This window comes from Leuciscus leuciscus (genome assembly GCF_965113295.1).
Source record: "Leuciscus leuciscus genome assembly, chromosome: 18".
Taxonomy (NCBI): domain Eukaryota; kingdom Metazoa; phylum Chordata; class Actinopteri; order Cypriniformes; family Leuciscidae; genus Leuciscus; species Leuciscus leuciscus.
The window spans coordinates 1310489-1330568 of record NC_138742.1 but is presented as its reverse complement, the minus strand read 5'-3'; the positions used below and the strand labels follow the sequence as shown (position 1 = coordinate 1330568).

The window sequence follows — 20080 nt, the reverse complement described above, 5'->3', positions numbered from 1 at the left end:
AACACACTCGTGTGTGTGAGACGCTTCTGGAGGGAATTACACCAAATCATTCTGATCACACACTTCCACTCCGGCGTTTCAGAAACACCAAACCAACATTAGAGACGCTGCGACGCCATTGGTCCACTGGATACTCCAGTTATCCAATCACAGCCTCCGCTGAGGAACATCGAGGGATTTATTCGGAAAACGTGTTTCAATCGTAGTTTATGCACGTCTTCTTATCGGATTAAAAATGCGTCGTTTGAACGCTTTTTTTAATGCACATTTTTAAAATGTATGCATATCTTATTTCCATTCAGCGCTTTTTTTCTGCAACATCCCAAAAAGTGCATATAAATGGGTGGAAACATATTGATAATAATCATAAATGTTTCTTGAGCATCAGATCATCATATTAGAGTGATTTGTGAAGGATCATGTGACACTGAAGACTGGAGTAATGATGCTGAACATTCAGCTTTGATCACAGCAATAAATTACACTTTACTATATTATTCACATAGAAAACAGATGATTTACATTGGAGTGATATTCACTATTTTACTGTATTTTGATCAAATAAATGCAGAGCAGAAGAGACTCTTTCAAAAATATTTAAAAAATCATAGTTAGGCCATCCTTAAAAATATTCTTGTTTGCCGTAACCCGACCGACCCTGTCAATTTAGTACCGACCCAATTATTTATTTATTTTCCCTTTTAGTCCGACCGACTTGCCGGTTGTAAACTTGCGTACGACCGACCGATTTTTTTTTTAACTCTTAAAACAACTAATACAAATGCAATAAAATAATATTAGTTATTAAGTATTGTGAATATAAATTGCCTAGACCTACATACAAACATAAGCTACGTTCTTTCTTTTAAATAAAACCCCGTGGCGCGTCATCTATGATTATGTTTACACCATTGGTTAACGCATCACACTACAGCCTGCAAGCTAAGTTCGCTTCGTTTCATTCACTGTCAATGGTTCGCGCTTGGTAATGATGGCTGCGGCTTTACTCTAAAGATTATTTCATTTTTAAATGTTGTTGAATATGGTTTATTAAAAAATAAACATGCGAGAGCGTGTTATAGGCTATATGTCATGTTTTAGTCAGATATGACGACGCTACTGCAACACACTCGCCGCAGATGAGAAGCTGCATCAACGTGCAAACTATCGCAAATCAAAGTGAAAGTAAGTCGCAGACGCTTAACACACAATCATCTTCATTAAATGTAAAGAAACGAAATGATCTTACCAGGGCTGTTTCCGCTTTCTCTTATTGCGGGCTTTGATTCAGAAATTTTAGCTAATGATCAATAAAATAATGTATCTCGTTGCTTTCGGTGACGTGCACTCCATTAAATCTGCATATAGCGGGAATTGAAGATCGGATTTATATCAGCAAAAAAAAACAACAACACAAATTTATGTAACCAGGTGTAAATGGAATCGTTTTGATAAATCAGATTGGAATCCGATCTGAGAAAACGCATGAAGTGGCCTGGTGTAAACAGCCCCTAGACATAGGTGAAAAATGTATCCCGACCCGACCCCGATTTTTTTTTTTTTTTTTTTATAAAAAATATATACTTTTTTATATTATTTTTTTATATATATAAAAAAATATAGACCTACCTACCGTCCCTTTTTTTCTTTTTTTTTTTGCTGTTACTGCAAACCAAAATATTTTTAAGGATGGCCTTTTGTCAGGCTTTCGAGCGCTAGTATACCTGAACAGTGTAGTTGAACTGTCGGATGGTCCGCATGAACCTCAGGTAGCCGTCGGTCGCTTCTGTGGCTGCTGTGATCACCAACACCTCACCTGAACACACACACACACACACACACACACACACACACTGTTATTATACTGTAATACATCACTGAGTTATTCTGAGTCCTGGAGATTTTATTCCCTGATTTCCCGAGAGAGTCAGACAAAGATAACCAAGTCAAAAACACTAAAACATCTTCAGAAAATAGTGCAACTGTTGATCATTAATGATGAGAAGACCATGAGAAACCATCAGAAACTCAAACCAGTTTCTCCTGTAGAAGCTTCTGGATCTGTGTCTGTTTCTCGTGGCTCTGTGGATCCAGAAGCTTCTGGAGGACCGTCTCCATAACCTATGCATTTTCAATACATTTATCTTCTGTTTTATGAATGTTTTGAGTCACCCTTAACAAATGTACCATGGTAAACACAGTTTCCACCAACACACCACAGTTACTGAATAGTAGGCTATATGAAATATGGGAACTGATTCAAACAGTGTGAGAAGCTTTTTGTCATTTTGAGTCACTTCTCTGTGATGACAGCAAACAATAGTTAACATAATGACATTTTTTTATATACGATCAGGTTTCAGTCTGTTTACGCTGAGATTGTGCTTCGGATCGGCGGTTACATTCAGATTCAAATCTGACTGTACATTTAAATGTAAGAAAATGATGTAACGGTTCTTACTGGGTTTCCCGGAGCGCGGCTCGGTTCGGCAGAGCTGAACGGAGCCCAGAAACAGGATCAGGATCACGCAAACCGCAGTCATCGCGCTCGAGGGTCTCGCTCGGGTTCGGTTCCGTTTTCAAGCCGATTCGGTGCAGAACTCTCCCGAAATTCGCGGACGAGGGGCAGGAATTTCACCGTCAACATGAAGAACCCGCCTTGTTTCCGCTCAGACAGCCAATGACCGCAGAGCAGAAGATGACGGACAGACAAGCAGCCAATAGGAAGAGAGAACGCGATGGCGTTCGACCAATCAGAGTCAGACAAATGGAACGTGATGTTCCTTAAAAAAACTCAACCCCTTCGGCTACTGAAAGAGAGATTGAGGGAGGAGTGCCACGTTTTAGGAATTCTAAAAATATAGCATTTGTAGTGTTTTTAAGGTGTTTCTAAAAATATTTGTAAATCATATATATATATATATATATATATATATATATATATATATATATATATACACACACACACCAATAGTGTTTACATTTACGTGATAACTTCTCTCTTTATCAGTTGTTTATTTATCAGGTAAAATATTTAAAGATACACTTTTGATAAAAAGTTTTGACACATTCACTTATTCTTTATTATGACTATTTTCCCAAATTTAGAAGAAAATATTAAATTCCTGAAAACTATGAAATTACAGAAAAGTTAGGTTAGTTAACCCGACACTTGTTGACATTACTCACTGAGCTTTTGGTGGCACTGCCATAAAGAGCCAACATGTTGCTGCTTACCAACAGACACCGTGAAACCTTGTAAAAGAGATGTTTAACCAACCTCCATATATATATATATTTAAATCTTGAGTTGATCTGAGGTCAGCTGGACAAATACTGTGATTGGAGCTCCTGTTTGTTCTCCACATGCACAAAGTAAATATTCATCATGCTCAAAGTACACTCACACACACACTCTCTCACACACACATCAGGATCTCATTTCTGGTAAGAGGAAAATGAACATCTATTTTCAAGTGAACTCCTTGAGCATCTCATGAATTATTAATAATGACTGACCATCTAATCTTTTACTAACAGATTTATTAAGTGAAACTATCCACGATCTAGACTAACTTAGAGTGAGAAACACTGATTTCATATCACAGCGGTGAAAGCAATCAGGGGCATACAGTGAAAATTGTGAGTTTTTAATGACTGTTTGTTGAAGTATTTCAGAACTTATTTACTAATTTAGAGCCATTGCTTCTTAATGTTAATTCAGGCTGTTTGGGGTTCTAGAGTTACTTTGCGGTTCTTTGGATGTTGATAAAGTTCTTGATGTTTCATCATGTTTTAGATCAGATCAATGTTTAGGTTTCTCAGTAGAAAGCTATACGACCTGAACTAGAGAATCAAACGTAATAAAGGGGCTTTTATGATTTTAATCTGTAAAATTCCCCCAAAATCGTCTAACTGGGACTTTTATTTATTTTCTCTGAAAGTCTAAATCATTTTTAATATGTTAGTATTAGAGTGATTAAATGCTATATTTCCAAATTTCCTTTTATTTCCTCTGTGTTGAAAAAGTGTTTTGACAGAGTTTATGTGCGTATCATTAATTGATTGTATTTTTGTGTAAATTGGTGTTTTTGTGTTTCTTAGCTCTCTAATTTTCTTCTGATCTACTTGTTCAGCTCTACTAAGCCCAGTGGTTGATGTCCATTAACAAACACACATGAACACATGAGACCGGAAACATGCGTCATCTTTCGCTGCGAATCAAAGTTCAAGTTTGCAGAATTCTGACCTGTGAATTTGACCAATAGAGGATCTGATTCTGCACAGATTGACCTCTTGACTGAATTCAAAGAACACAAACGTCAAAGCTTACGGGAAAGTGGCTTAGATGGATGTGTCTCACATTTTGAATATACTGATAGTCGTCATTAATTAAAAAATAAAATATATCATTCAAAATATACAACAATAAATAGTCTTTAATATATAAACAAGGAACACTCAGGAGGTCGCAGAATAACACAACCATGTTAACTTAGATGATACCGGACAAGGGAACTAAGGAAACACAGGGCTTAAATACATGCAGAGGGTCATCCAACTGAACAGAAACAGGTGTGATTCAATTCAGTTCAATTCTATTCAATTCCATTCAATAACAGTGTTGATGTTAATGAAGTTAATCAATTATGAAACTTAATTTAATTTAGTTAAATTTGATTCAATTTTGTTCGATAACATTATCAATGTTGCAAACTTCAATAATGAAACAAATTCAATTTCAGTTATAGGCAGCTCTAAAAAGACAAATCAGTAATATTACTGAATATTAATTGTTTTAACTGTTGCAGTGACTGGTCAGAGGGATTGAACACTCGAGAGCTACCAAAGTAACTTAAAACATAGTAAAATATAAACATATTAATGGCAGTTAACATACAGAATAAAGCTCCGCCTCCTTCTGACGTCAGCCTCTTGATGATTGGCTTACAAAGCACATGTGATCCAGGTGATCTTTTTCTAGTTTCTACAAGAGATTCTTATATTCTTATTCTCATTGGAGATTAACCAATGACAAGGCACATGGCAGGATCACATGACTTTGAACAGGGGATCACATGACAGACACGAAACATGACAAAGACAAGAAATGTGACCAAGACAAGAGCAAATCGTGACACCTAAACAGTATGTGAGATTAAAATAAGTGTGTCCCAAAGCATAGTGTGTTGAAAAGAGTGTGTCAGAAGTCTCGGATGGTCTACTATTTCCGGTCGATTATCGAAGTGTGGATCTGTGCTCACTATGACAGCTAATATTACCCACAACCCACTGCGCTTTGCAGGAGGAACTACAAACACTATTGAAAAGTGTTAAAAAAAACGACAAAACATGGCGGATATGCGCAACCGACGGTGAGAGGTTTAGATAAAGGTTTGGGTGACTAATCAAAGTTTAACCTGATAGAAAAATATTTATTTAATGTTATCCGTATTATTTTTCATCTGCAATAACAATGTGGACTTTTATAAAGAACCGTATGGCCATTAACTTTTAAATGCATCATTCTGCATTAATACGAGGAGAGTCTCCACATGACAGACCCGCGACAGCAGATCAAAGTGCTTCTGCATTTCTCTTCGATACAGTAGGAAATTAAATGTGGGAGGACTCTATCTTTGACTAGATGATTGACAGGTCAGTTTGAGTGACAGGATGCATGTAACTAAGCGACAGAGAGCAACCGTTAAAGACATGTATGACGTGATAGTTTCTCCCAAAGCTTGTCTACTCTTCTAATACACACTCAAAAGTATGCACTTTTTCTTCACTTCAAAAGAGTACATACTTTTAGGGCGTAGTATAAGTAAGCAAATTGAGACGCAGCATTTGACTAGTGCTCAAAAGTCAAGAGGTCTGACGATTGGCTGGAGAGATTCACCTGTGATTGGTCAAACAGGCTCTTCTGTGAATGTCTGAGGAACTTCCTATAGAATATTAAATGAATGAAGAACTAATGTTGTGTGTTTTCGCAGGTCAAGTCTCACTCATCATGAGGGTCGTTACATCAGATAGCGGCTCTGTCTCTGTGGCAAACCAATATACAGACGACGAGCTGGAGAACCCAGACACCAGTGACGACACCGAGTTCTGGAGGAAAGGTGTGAGACCAACTCAAAACATGAAAAACACATGAATAAACATGTTTTAATTCATATATAAAAAGGTTTCGGTGAGTTTTAGGGGAAAGAAAATTTAATTTACAATACTTTACAATAAGGTTTCATTAGTTAACTACATTAGGTAAAGTCAGGGCACAGAAGGAATATACAGATGCTAACAGAAGCATAAAGGAGAGCATATAAGCAGACAAGAAGAACTATGTGGAGTCCTTGGCCGAGGAAGCAGAAACAGCAGCCCACAAGGGGAACATGAGGGACCTGTACACCATCAAGAAGCTGTCCGGCACGTTCAAGAAGCCTGAGGGACCAGTGAAGAGCAAAGATGGGCAGACCATTCCCGAGGAGGAAGGACAGAAGAGGTGATGGGTAGAGTACTTTGAGGAGTTGTTGAACAGACTAGTGTCAGAAGACCCACTTGATATACAGCCGGCGGACAGCGACCTGCCAATCAACTGCAACCCGCCCGTGAAAGAAGAGATCCACGCACGCTATGGAGACCAGCGTGGAGATGAACCAGACAGCACAGCCAGTAAAGAAGATGGCGCTGGATTGGCCAAACCCTCCGGAAACCTGCTAACAGCATCACCAGACAGGCGCTCACCTGGAACCCTCCAGGCAAGAGAAAAAGAGGCCGTCCCCGAAACACCTGGTGACGCGACCTGGAGGCAGAATCCAAGAAAATGGGACAGCTGGAGAAACTGGCCCAGGACCGGAACTGTTGGAGAGCTCTTGTTGACGGCCTGTATGTCCCAAACGGGACTAGAGGCGAATGATGATGACGACATCAGTTAACATGATCTAACAATGAAAAACACTTGGTAATCTTAGTTAATGTTAATGTTAAAATCACAATTTATATCTGTTAATGTTATTTAAAGGATCTGAACTCACATGAACTAAAGAACAGTTGTATTTTAATAATGAATGTTAACAAAGATTAATAAACAAATGTATTTCTCATTGTTAGTTAATGCATCAACTAATGGGACGTTCTTGTAAAGTGTTAGAGTCGATGAAACCCCCACAAAGATGGAAAAACAAACGTATGTGTGTGTCTTTCTCAAACATTCTTCTGCTATTTGACTGGCTGTAGTTTATACAGCTGCTCAACCTCTTCTTACAATCACAGCATACACACACACACAGTTCGAATAATAACTCGAATTATAATTATCGAAATAATAATTAGTACAAGAAACCATTTTTGAGCACACTAATCTTTCCCTATATATTTATATATAGAGAGAGAGAGAAATAATGAAGGGACTAGGGAACCACCCGTTATACATAAACATGTAACAGCATGTAATTTAAACGCATCGCTGTGTGTGAAAAGGATCTATAAGTAGAAAAACCTGTGTGTGTGTGTGTGTGTGTGTGTGTGTGTGTGTGTGTGTGTGTGTGTGTGTGTGTGTGTGTGTGTGTTAGACTCGTCTGTGCCCAGGTTTGTAGCAGCGCCCTCTATGGGCCGCTGGCGGTGGCGTGTGTTCGCTGCCATCAGTGTCACGGCGCTGATGCTGCTGTTGCTGATCGTCACAGTATCTGTGAGCCGTGAGTAACACACACTCAAACATATTGGGATATTATACAGACAACGTTATTTTTCTTATTAATTCCTTAATTATCGGCTTATCGGCAATGTATTAAGGCCAAAACATGAAAAGAATGCGGAGCATATCCTATAAGTTTTAACACCATGTGTATATTTTCCAGAGAACTAGCAAACGTACTCGGTTACTAACGTAACCTCGGTTCTCTCTAGAGAGGAAACGAGTACTGCGTAAGTCTTACGCTAGGGGAAAATCTCTTTTCCGCGAGATACTGAAGCCCAAAAATTATCCTTAATTTTTAAATAATGTAAAACGCGTTGCGGCAGCATGCAGACACAGGCGAGACGGCTTGTGCGCCTATTGGCTGCCCTGCGGCAACTGCAGCAGCCTATCGATAAGGCCAATACGTCACGTCTCGCCAGAATGGGCGTGGTCTAGGGCTATAAATATAGCTTCGAGAGGCTAGCTCACTGGTTTTTCATCGCCGAAGCGAACCAGAGCGTGTGCAGGCACGGCAAGATACGCAGTACTCGTTTCCTCTCTAGAGAGAACCGAGGTTACGTTAGTAACCGAGTACGTTCTCTTACGAGAGGTACTCTCGTACTGCGTAAGTCTTACGCTAGGGGAAACAGTGTAAAACGCCGTGCATGCTAAGATCCAGCACCAAAGACCCAAGGGCAAGTGCCCGGGCTCATATAGTACATGATCATAAGGGACTCACAGAGAGCCCAGGAAGAGTGGCTAGAATAGCATCATTCCTGTAATAATATAACATCCTATAAGGAGCAGTTATACTGATGATGTGTCGTACAGTCAGGGCGACCCCCGGCCTGGACTGACGAATATAGTGGGTCTTACACACTGCCCATAGAGCTGCGCGATCAAACAGCGAGCATTTGCTCAAGCAGTTTCAGTATTCTGGCCCGAACACATCAGGGCAGACAGTACCGATTTTAGACCGAAAGCAACTTAGCCTGCAAGGCGGGAACCTCTAGGTTATAAAACCTTATAAATGTAGACGGGGAGGCCCAGCCTGCCGCCATACAGATATCTTGCAAGGCAATCCCACTAGACCAAGCCCACGACGAGGCCACGCCTCCCGTGGAGTGTGCTCTGACTCCAAAAGGGCACTGTAAGCCCTTAGAGGTATAAGCCAGCGCTATAGCATCAACTATCCAACTGGATAGGCTCTGTTTCGACACGGCAAGTCCCTTAGAACGTCCGTAGAGTGAAAACAAAGAGCTGCTCTGTCTGTCTGAAAACAGACGTGCGAGACACATAAGCTCTTAATGCCCTGACTGGGCAAAGGAAGCTTGCGTCTCCTTCCTCGTCAGAGACCGGTATGGCTGACAGGGAAAAGACCTGCGCCCTAAACGGTGTGTTGAGGGATTTTGGAGCATAACCGTGCTTAGGTTTGAGTATAACTCTGAATCATTAGGCCCAAACTCCATGCACGTCGCGCTTACTGAGAGCGCGTGTAAGTCCCCTGTGCGCTTCACTGAAGCGAGAGCCAGAAGAAACACTGTCTTGAAAGACAGGTGTTTAAGATCAATCGTCTGTAAAGGCTCGAATGGGTCACCTTTCATGGCTTCCAGCACCGTAGAAAGGTCCCATACAGGGACTGAGGGAGGTCTGGGAGGATTCAGTCTCTCAGCTCCTCTAAGGAAGACGATGACTAAATCGTTCCTTCCTACTGACTGACCCAGCGTTGTTTTTGAGAACGCTGCTTATGGCCGCCACATACACTTTGAGCGTGGAAGGGGTCCTGCCCTTGTCCAACAGCTCTTGTAGGAAGGAGAGAACCTCCGTCACCCCACAGTCTAGGGGCGACACGCCACAAGCTGTGCACCAGCTGGAGAACACTGACCATTTTGAGGAGTAGAGACGTCGCATAGACGGAGCTCTAGCCTGCGTGATCGTGTTTAACACTCCGCTTGGGAGGTCAGCGGGTACCCGTTGATGGCCCAAACATGAAGGGACCACAGCTCTGGGCGCGGATGCCAAAACGAGCCCTTGGCCTGAGAGAGGAGGTCCCTCCTCACTGGCACTGGCCATGGGGCAGTGCTTGCTAGCTGCATCAGAACTGGGAACCAGGGTTGGTTTTTCCCAGAACGGCGCTACGAGTAGCACTGAGCATCCTTCTCTGATCCGTTCTATCACCTGAGGCAGGAGAGAGACGGGAGGAAAGGCATAGAGCGGGCGGCGGGGCCATACATGAGCCAGCGCGTCCCTGCTCTTGGAGAAAAATTCCAGACCATGAGCGTTTTCTTAAGACGCGAACAGGTCTACTTCCGTTCTGCCGAATTTCTTCCACAGCAGCTGGACTGTCTGTGGGTGTAGAGGCCACTCGCCTGTCGGAACATTGTTCCTGGACAGTCTGTCCGGTCCTACGTTTAGGAGCCCTGGCACATGCGCTGCTCTCGGCGAGAGCAGGTTGCGCTGAGCCCACACCAGGAGGCGTTCTGTCAGCCTGTGCAGGTTTCGGGACCTGAGGCCGCCCTGGCGATCTATGTAGGACACCACTGACATGTTGTCCGAGTGGACCAGGACGTGGTGTCCTCGTATTTGGGTACAAAGACACGTCAGTGCGTTGTCTACTGCCAACATTTCGAGGCAGTTTATGTGTAGAAGCTTCTCCCGTTCTGACCATTGGCCGAAGAACGGTCTGCCCTTGAGCAGTGCTCCCCATCCCAAGGTGGAGGCGTCCGTAGACACTACCTTCACACTCGAGGAAGTCCCCAGGCTAACACCTGATTGGTACAAGTCGTTTGCTTTCCAAGGTTTCAGAGCTGCGATGCATTTCTGATTGACCTTGAGACGAAGCAGACCGGAAGCCCACGCTCGGCGCGGTACTCGCGCTTTCAGCCAGAACTGTAGCGGGCGCATGCGAAGCAAGCCCAGCTGAAGTACTGATGATGCTGAGGCCATGAGACCTAGCATCCTCTGAAATTTCTTGAGCGGGACAGATGCGCCGCAGCGGAAAGAGCTCGCTGCGCGCTGAATGTCTAGTACGCGCTCTGGTGACAGTCGCGCTATCATAGACAGCGAGTCCAGTTCTGTGCCCAGAAAAGATATTATCTGTCTGGGAGACAGAGAACTCTTCGCCCAATTGACCCAGATTCTCGAGGTGATCGAGCAAAATGGTCCTGTGCTCTATGAGCACCGAGTGAGATTGAGCTAGAATCAGCCAATCGTCCAAGTAGTTCAATACTCGCATGCCCTGTAGTCTGAGGGGTGCGAGCGGCTAGAGACAAGCCGAACGGTAGGACTGAGCACTGATATGCCTGGCCCTCGAAGGCGAATCTCAAATGTCGCCTGTGACGTGACGCTATTTGTATTTGAAATATGCGTCTTTCAGATCTATTGACACAAACCAATCTCCTCGGCGAATCTGCGTGAGGATTTTTCTGGTCGTGAGCATTCTGAACTGTTGCTTCGCAAGCACTCTGTTCAGTTGCCTTAGATCTAGTATGGGTCTGAGACCCCCGTCTTTTTTCAGTACCAGGAAGTATCTGCTGTATAGCCCTCCTTTACTCTGAGCTTGAGATAAAGGCTCTATGGCCCCTTTGCTCAACAGTTTCAAAAATTTCGGCTCGAAGTAGGTGGTGCTACTTCTGTTTTTACCGTAGCTTCGACGCGCGTCACCTAGCGGCGAGGGCGTCGGCGAAACTGTAGCGAATAGCCTCTTTCTATAATGTCTAGCACCCACTTCAAAACCCCCGGGTAGCCTTGCCCATGCATCTGCACGAATGGCTAGGGGCTGAATGCGGAGCGCGCTCTGGTCGCTCAGCGACAGAGGGGCTTCGGTGTGCTGCAACATAAGCGTCGCGCTTCGAGGCAGGGGGCGCGCTGATAACAGCGGGCAGATTGCCCGCGCTCGACTCCTTTGCGGTGGTCAACCGAGAGGGGAGGGCTGGGCGAGTCCCGTAGGACCTGTCATGTTTATGTGTGAATGTGGGCGCGGGATAGCGGGCACATTTACAACACTGAGAGCATTGTCCGCCTGAGCAGAGCGAATGCACGTTGGTTTTGTTTTTACAGAAACCTTGAGATATGCGGAACGTAGTGTTTGTGGGCACTGGGCAGTGGGCACATTTACCACGTTTAATGCGCAATCGATCTGGGTCGATTTCATGTGCGCGAGCCCTGTGTGACGGGCTGTGTTTTGTGTGTAGGAATGAGCACTGGGCAGTGGGCATTTAGTCTACATTCGTAACACCATCGGCCGTGGCCGGGACACCAGAAAATACACTCTTATGGGATTTATCTGGGTAGCCGTAAAAGCGGCGTTTGTGTGCAGGCAAGCGGGCTGCTTCGCCGACTTGTTTACTGCAGAATACACTGGAACAGTCGCATTTACTGGAACTGAACGAGCGAGAAGTTGCCATAGAAACAGAGAGCGTCAACATGCTGGCGTTTGTTTGCAGGGGTGCGTGTATTACAGCAGGCTTGTTCACTGCAATATTGACATTTCCAGTCGTCTGAACTTCAGAGGCGGAAACCATAGAAACAGAGTTTGGGTGCAGGCGAGCGGGTTGTACCACGCGCTCGTTGGCTGCAAAATACACATCTGCAGTCGCCTTTTCAGGGAACTGCCAGAGCAAGAATTGACGGCAAAAATTTGTTTTGCCGGTAGAACCGGGATTCGATCACAGGTCTCTCGCGCGCGAAAACCTGATGATCTACCACTGGACCACAGAGGAATACACATAGACATTCAGTTAGCGCGAGTATTATCAGAGAGCGTCAACATGCTGGCGTTTGTTTGCAGGCGTGCGTGCAAAACAACAGGCTCGCTCACTGCAATATTGACATTTCCAGTCACCTGAACTTAAGAGGGGAATGAGAAATGTGTCAGGAGTGGAGGTCGGCCCGGCCGCAGCGGGGCTAAAAACACCCTTTTCTCCTTTCGCCAGTGACGCACGGGAACCATAGAAACGGTGTTTGGGTGCAGGCGAGCGGGTTGTACAACGCGCTCGTTGGCTGCAAAATGCACATCTGCAGTCGCCTTTCAGGGAACTGACAGAGCGAAGCATTGGCGGCATAATATATCTGCTGTTAGACCGGGATTCGAACACCGGTCTCTCGTGCGAAAAAACCCAAGATTCCGCCACTGAGCCACAGGGGGGAACACAAAGGTGTATTCGGTTGTTAAGTCGTGACGTAACCAATACTCTTTCCGGGTCCAAAGTCCAGGTCCTCTCTACCTACCTACCGCTTTCGCTGGTGTTTTGGTTATTATTGAGTGTTTTTACAATGCCGCAGTGCTGTGTCCCGTGTCCCGAGCTAAGTCACTTCAACCTCGTAAATCTTCTTTTTCATTGATGCCTGGACTCTACCCTTAATTATGCCACCTGAGTGATGAGCTACACTAACCACTCTGTTGGTGTTAAAGGAATTTAAACCCTTTTTGACCGCCAAGGGTGCCTCACTAAGAAGGACGTGATCGTAAATAAATTTACAGGTTCCACCGTTGTTATTTCTGGACGAGAGGAGCGCTTGGACCCAAAACGTCACGCGTGACGTCAGACTTAACAATCGGATAGATGCATGAGCATATAAGAGAGCGTCAACATGTTTTCTTCGGCGTTTGCTTGCAAGCGTGCGTGTTACAACAGGCTCATTTGCTGCAATATTGATATTTCCAGTCGCCTAATCAGGGAACTGAGTTCTCTTTTCGCCGGTGAGTGACGCGTGAATGGGGCGCAAGGGCAGGGTAGCTTTCTTGTAACGTAAAGAAAAACTAACCCCGACCGTCCGCTTCCAGCCTCCCTTGTGAACGGCGCAGTTTGCGCGGCTCGAACAGAGGGAGAGAGAAAGCTAGCCCCGTGACCGTCCGCTCCTGACATCCCCTGTGAACGGCGCGGTTTGCGCGGCTCGAACAGAGGGAGAGCAGGTATCGTCCCCCAAGCAGGCAAGGCAAGCGGGCGAACCGGCGAGCTTTGCGGGTTGGGGGGGGGCGGAGGAGCAGTCTCGGAGAAGGATGCCAGGTGAGTCCTCAGAGTCACCATAGGCAGTAACTGGCTCGCAGTGAGGGCAGTCGCCGTCAGCGAGCGCGAGAGCTGCGTTATCCTCAGGAAAGGGGCGTCTTGAAAAAGACGCCCGGCTCTTTTAGTGCAATGAGAGTGTGTGTCGCGGCGGCGAGCACACACACATACACAAAACACAGTAGCAGAGAAAGGATATAACGCCGGATAGCGCAGCAGGAAGGCGACTGAAGGCGGCGCGGCCAGCGGCTTCAGAGTGTCGACTCGTCCCGCTGAAAGGCTTCTTCAGACGGCGCGGCTTCTCTCCGGATCCAGCGATGCGAGAGCTTCGCTGAAGAGATGAAAAATCAGTGAGCTAGCCTCTCGAAGCTATATTTATAGCCCTAGACCACGCCCATTCTGGCGAGACGTGACGTATTGGCTTTATCGATAGGCTGCTGCAGTTGCCGCAGGGCAGCCAATAGGCGCACAAGCCGTCTCGCCTGTGTCTGCATGCTGCCGCAACGCGTTTTACATTATTTAAAAATTAAGGATAATTTTTGGGCTTCAGTATCTTGCGGAAAAGAGATTTTCCCCTAGCGTAAGACTTACGCAGTACGAGAGTACCTCTCGTAAGAGAACTAGAGTTATCAATGAAAATGAATGATTATTCATATTTTTTCACATGCGTTTTGTTAGACATGAAGTTTGACCGGAAGTTCTCGACTACCGAAGCAAACGTGAAGAATCTGACGGAAAGGCTCCTGAGCATCATTACCAAAACAAACATTCTGGAGGAATACGGTAATGTTAATCTTCATAAAATACTGAACAAAATAAAATAAAACGTTATCCACCCACACTCTCAGCTAACAAAAAAATATTCTAATTAAGTTATGAAACTGTTATTTTTGAATTTCTCTAAACGTTCAAAACTTTTTTTTTCTTTTTTTTTTTAAGGGTTAGTTCACCCAAAAATAAACATTTCTGTCATTAACTACTCTCCCTCATGTCGTTCCAACCCCGTAAGACCTTCGTTCATCTTCGGAACACTTATTGTACGATATTTCTGCAAGATATAGGATATAAGATATAGACGCCCCATGCAGCAATGTCATTTACACTTTCAAGGCCCAGAAAGGTAGTAAAGACATCGTTAAAACTTTTTTGCTTTAAAAATAGCAAAAATCACTATATCTATGTTATATATATTTTTTTTGTGTACTTACATTATCCCGACTGTTTCCAACAACTTTCAAACCAGGAGAAATTTGTAATTTAATTCGAGAAACGTCCCGTTTCTTTATTTCCGTTTTGTCGCCGTCAATGGCGTCATATCCGCGTTGTCCCTGGTTTCCGCTCGTACTGCCATGGCAACCAGAGCTATGAACCAGAGCCCTCTGATAGTAACCAAAGCGACTGACGGTAGTTCGCAATGTCTATTTGCACGCTGTTGTTGTTTCGTTCAAACATTATGGACCATGGCAAGCAGACTTTGGATACAAAAGGAGAACTAAAACGAGAATCAATATCAGCGCGGTGTTTTCGAGATGCCTAGAGCTCCCATGTACTTTATTAAACAGGTGAGCACATTTACATAAAACTAATCAATGTTATATAGCTCAACATGATGAAATGTTAGAATAAGATCTGTATGTTATTCTAATGTTGATCTAGCTTACTGCTAGTCTCATACAGACAAACTAACACATACATTTCAACACATTCAAATGCAGTTTAGTGTGATAGTGTAATGTTAGACCAAGTGAAACAGCGCTGCGTTACCTCTCAAGTTTAATTTGTCTAATAAACTGACCTGTGACTGTGAGTAGTAATTCTGCACTCGCGTGTAACGTTAGTTCGGTAGAATGAAATGTCCATATTCCTTATGCGGGACTCGCGTAGCATGTGGAGCTGATAGCTGTCTCTTAGCAATCCCGAACTGCTTCATATCACAGTCATGATAAAAGCATCGATGTATTCAGTCATCCATAAACATTATTAGATCCATAGATTAGATCAGTCAGCTTGACGTTGACGACAAGATCCATAATTCTTAGCAAATGTTGCGTCATCAAACTACGCCTTTGTTATTGTAAATAGGTTAGCGACCCCTAGTGGCGAAAAATTCCATACTGTACGTTTAATGTTATGAAGCGACTATAATACTTTTTTTTGTGCGGAAACCCCCAAAATAACTACTTTATTCAACAATCTGCTTCCACGTTGTTCTCCTACACTGTTGACGAAGCACTTCCTGGTTCTACGTCAGAACGGCGGCTCACTATTGGCCGACGCTGGTCACATGAGCACCACGAGTCACGACACATGCGTGTGATGCTGACGCTGGAGCCGGCCAATAATGAGCTAATCATTTTTGGGTGAACTAACCCTTTAATATGTAAAAAAAGTTTTTCTGGGTTATGTGAACGTTAAGGGAAAAAATGTATTTTACGGGAACAACGTTCCATGAAAATTATGGAACAAGTAGACTTTTATCACTTTTTTTAACTGGAAAATGACTAAAAAGTTTGACATGAAAACTTTTACTCCCCTGCATATTTAAAAAAAAAAATATATATATGAAAATATATACATTAAATTATTAATTATTATACAGACCGGAAGTCAAAAGACAACGAGCGCAGCGCTGGAAAAGGGCGGGGCTACAGAAGGTCTATAGGAGTAAAATGGCGCTTTTCCACTGCATGGTACGGCTCGGTTCGGCTCGGTACGGTTCGACTCGGCACGGAACGGTTCGGCTCGCTTCGCTTTTCCACTGCGTGGTTCGACTCGGCTCGGTACGGCACGGTTCGGTTCGCTTTAGCTCGGTTGCTTTATAGTTATAGTTGCCGTCTCTACTGCCATGACATCATCATATTAAATGCGAATTTTTCATTCCGGGTTTCCCCATTGGCTCCTCGGCAACCAACGAGAGGAACGTCTGCACCTCGTCCACTGACCACGATTCAGCCATTTCTTTTTTTAAGTTTATACTCTTTTTTTTGAAGCAAATACTTTTAAAACAGGCGCTACAGTGTTGGCTGTTGTCTACTGGCTATTTAAATCTAGCGGGTTTAGTGTCTCGTGTTGTAAATACAATGACGTTGGTAGTGATGATTCTGTCTGACCAATCAGTGATCTGCAGTGTTTTCACGTCACATTTTAGTATCGGTACGGTACGCTTGGAACCTCAACAGAGGTGGTACCATTTAAAGCGAGCCGAAGCGAGCCGTACCGTACCATGCAGTGGAAATGCGTCATAAGTGAGCCGTACTGAACCGAGCCGTACCGTACCATGCAGTGGAAAAGCGCCAAAACACTCTGTGAATGGTGTTTCATGTGTCATGCATGTGTGTGAGCTCATCACCTCCTCTACATTAACACTCGGTCTAATGTGTGTGTGTTCAGGGCATACAATGCATTTGGACATCAGCAATCTGGAGTTCGACCGGGACACGATGCAAAGAACGATTAATGATAGTACGTAACACACATGTACACATACAAACAGACAAAGCACTTGAAATTAAATTAAATCCACTGCAGATCTTAACAGGTGTGTGTGTGTGTGTGTGTGTGTGTGTGTGTGTGTGTGTGTGTGTGTGTGTAGTGTCTGATTCAGCACAGGCTCTTCGTGACAAGGTTTCGGAGCTCAAATGCTACATAGACAAGTTCATAAACAACAGTAAGTAATGCTGTAGTGTTTGTGCTGTTGTATGTTGATTTCACACAGTCTCTGATCTGACGTGTGTGTGTGTGTGTGTGTGTGTGTGTGTGTGTGTGTGTGTGTGTGTGTGTGTGTGTGTGTGTGTGTGTGTGTGTGTGTGTGTGTGTGTGTGTGTGTGTGTGTGTGTGTGTAGGCACGCTGGAGCAGTGCTGTCCTGCCGGATGGAGTCTCTTCTCCACACACTGTTATTTCTTCTCTGAAGACGGGATGCCGTGGGACGCGGCCAGAGACGAGTGTGAGAAGAAGAGAGCAAAGTTACTCATCTTAAACAGCAGAGAGGAGAAGGTCAGAGCAAATCAGTACTGTACAACTACACACACCAGACACACAACTGAACTAATACAACTACACACACCAGACACACAACTGAACTAATACAACTACACAATCAACATCAGACACACAACTGAACTAATACAACTACACACATCAGACACACAACTGAACTCACAACTGAACTAATACATCAAAACTTAGTTAACTAAACTGAAACAAGACACACAACTGAACTAATACAACTAAACCTAGTTAACTAAACCAGACACAACTGAACTAATACAACTAAACCTACTTTACTAAACCAGACACAACTGAACTAATACAACTAAACCTAGTTAACTAAACCAGACACAACTGAACTAATACAACTAAACCTAGTTAACTAAACCAGACACAACTGAACTAATACAACTAAACCTACTTTACTAAACCAGACACAACTGAACTAATACAACTAAACCTAGTTAACTAAACCAGACACAACTGAACTAATACAACTAAACCTACTTTACTAAACCAGACACAACTGAACTAATACAACTAAACCTAGTTAACTAAACCAGACACAACTGAACTAATACAACTAAACCTACTTTACTAAACCAGACACAACTGAACTAATACAACTAAACCTAGTTAACTAAACCAAAACCAGACACACAACTGAACTAATACAACTAAACCAACTTAACTAAACCAGACACACAATTTAGTGTGAGCTAAGCTAGTGTGAGCTTTCCTGTAGCTCTAACAGTAGAGCGATGGCGTTTGTAACACCAAGGTCATGGGTTCGATTCCCAGGGAAAGCAAGAACTGATAAGAATGTAATTGTGTAGCTTGAAATGCAATGTATAAAAGGATAAAAAGCTTTGGATAAAAGCGTCTGATAAATGTAAATGTAACTATGGCCCCGTTTTTCAGCTGGTATTAAGATGCGTTTGGTCGATTGGTTCACGAGTGAACGACGCTAAATACAAAACGGGATCTAAAATGTTTTAAGGTTGTCAACTTTCGACAACTTCCAGAGATAGTGGAAAAGCATTAGATCAGATTGCTTTCATAGTGTAAACGCTCGTGTGGTCAAATGAATTCGAACATCCAGTGAAAGTCGCCTACTCTCCGTCTACTGACCTAATGCGTAAACAAGCGCACTAGCCAGACGGATTTAAACTTTGTCGGCCGAAGAGGAAAAACGTACCAAGCACAAATGTCTCCCTCGTCTACTTCTGATCCGATCATCCAAAACTTAATACTAGGAGTAAACAGGGCCTAAACCAACAACACAAGACATGCAACTAAACCAGAAAACTATTGATCATTTGGTAAAGAGTGATAATCAGAGGTGTGTGTTCAGAGTTTCGTGGTGAGTAAGACCAGGCCTCTGTTCTACTGGCTGGGTCTGACTGACGGACGCACCGGCGAGTGGGAATGGCTGGACGAGACGCCATATGTGCATGTCAGGAGGTGAGTGTGTGTGTGTGTGTGTGTGTGTGTGTGTGTGTGTGTGTGTGTGTGTGTGTGTGTGTGTGTGTGTGTGTGTGTGTAAGTGAGTGAGAGTGTGTGTGTGTGTGTGTGTGTGATGGGTAGGTTTAGGGGTCAGGTTAGTGTGTGTGTGTGTGTGTGTGTGTGTGTGTGTGTGTGTGTGTGTGTGTGTGTGTGTGTGTGTGTGTGTGTGTGTGTGTGTGTGTGTGTGTGTGTGTGTGTGTGTGTGTGTTGGGTAGGTTTTGGGGTTAGATTAGTGTAGGGGAATAGAATATACAGTGTGGACAGTATAAAAACCATTACGCCTATGGAATGTCCTCAAAAGCAAAACAAACCTGTGTGTGTGTGTGTGTGTGTGTGTGCAGTGAATGGATGCCCGGCCAGCCTGATGACTGGACGAGGCATGGTTTGGGTGGCGGTGAAGACTGCGCTCACTTTCACCACGACGGACGGTATAACGACGACCACTGCTCTCGACGCTACCGCTACGTCTGCAAAGCTCACGCGTCCTCCATCTGACGACACACACACTTCATCAAACCAACGAAACACATCAATGTGCATGTTAACAGTATAATGTTTCATATTTAATGATATTAAAGGCTTTCATCCTTCCCTTGCACTTTGAAACACTTCTTTTCCTCGCGGGTCAAAATGACCCGAAGCCCTAAAATTATACTTCATTCTTTTTTTGGTCCAGAAAGCTTATTTTATTTCATTGTGATAATATTTTTCTATTTTTTAATGCAATTTTGTTTTATATGAAATTTTTTTTATTTACCTTTAAATTACTAGATTTGATCAATAAATAATAAATAAATAGTAATTTAAGCACATTCCTCACATTTTTTCAACTTAAATAAAAAAAAAACTCACAATGTCATACATACCCCTTTTTATTCAGCTCAAAATATCTTACATTGTGTGTCT

General features: G+C 43.5%; 2 protein-coding genes and 1 long non-coding RNA gene across 4 annotated transcripts in view; 2 read left to right on the top strand and 1 right to left on the bottom strand.

The window, feature by feature from the left end:
• The window catches only part of LOC309481176, an 88809-nt gene extending 87243 nt beyond the window's left edge, over positions 1 to 1566 (top strand). Inside the window, exon 2 of the long non-coding RNA XR_014199934.1 lies at positions 616 to 1566. This is a non-coding gene — a long non-coding RNA (uncharacterized lncRNA). The remainder of the gene's footprint in view (positions 1 to 615) is intronic.
• Positions 1 to 2662, bottom strand: part of plod3 (procollagen-lysine, 2-oxoglutarate 5-dioxygenase 3) — a 32482-nt gene extending 29820 nt beyond the window's left edge. The window contains exons 1-2 of the mRNA XM_082145877.1: positions 2462 to 2662; positions 1725 to 1816 (exon numbers count right to left, since the gene is read on the bottom strand). Of these exons, the coding sequence (XP_082002003.1) occupies positions 1725 to 1816; positions 2462 to 2543 (174 nt within the window). The 5' untranslated portion in view covers positions 2544 to 2662. The remainder of the gene's footprint in view (positions 1 to 1724; positions 1817 to 2461) is intronic.
• A 707-nt stretch (positions 2663 to 3369) lies between these two features.
• asgr1a (asialoglycoprotein receptor 1a) lies at positions 3370 to 19765 on the top strand. Of its 2 annotated transcripts, none has more exons than XM_082145974.1 (9): positions 3370 to 3447; positions 5997 to 6122; positions 7572 to 7694; positions 14359 to 14463; positions 17071 to 17142; positions 17273 to 17347; positions 17523 to 17674; positions 19023 to 19132; positions 19516 to 19765. In XM_082145974.1, the coding sequence occupies exons 2-9, from the start codon at positions 6014 to 6016 to the stop codon at positions 19667 to 19669; spliced, it is 900 nt and encodes a 299-aa protein (XP_082002100.1). In that variant the 5' UTR covers positions 3370 to 3447; positions 5997 to 6013; the 3' UTR covers positions 19670 to 19765. The 2 variants fall into 2 exon arrangements, with proteins under 2 accessions (XP_082002100.1, XP_082002101.1); XM_082145975.1 differs by lacking the exon at positions 3370 to 3447 and adding an exon at positions 3505 to 3642.
• Positions 19766 to 20080: the final 315 nt, after the last annotated feature.

What these genes read in the sequence shown, in the direction of transcription:
- asgr1a (XM_082145974.1), top strand. Translation starts at nt 6,014, where the DNA reads ATGAGGGTCGTTACATCAGATAGCGGCTCTGTCTCTGTGGCAAACCAA. An exon ending in CACCGAGTTCTGGAGGAAAG is followed by an intron (nt 6,123 to 7,571) that starts GTGTGAGACCAA and finishes TGTGTGTGTTAG; the next exon opens with ACTCGTCTGTGCCCAGGTTT. An exon ending in TAAACAGCAGAGAGGAGAAG is followed by an intron (nt 17,675 to 19,022) that starts GTCAGAGCAAAT and finishes GTGTGTGTTCAG; the next exon opens with AGTTTCGTGGTGAGTAAGAC.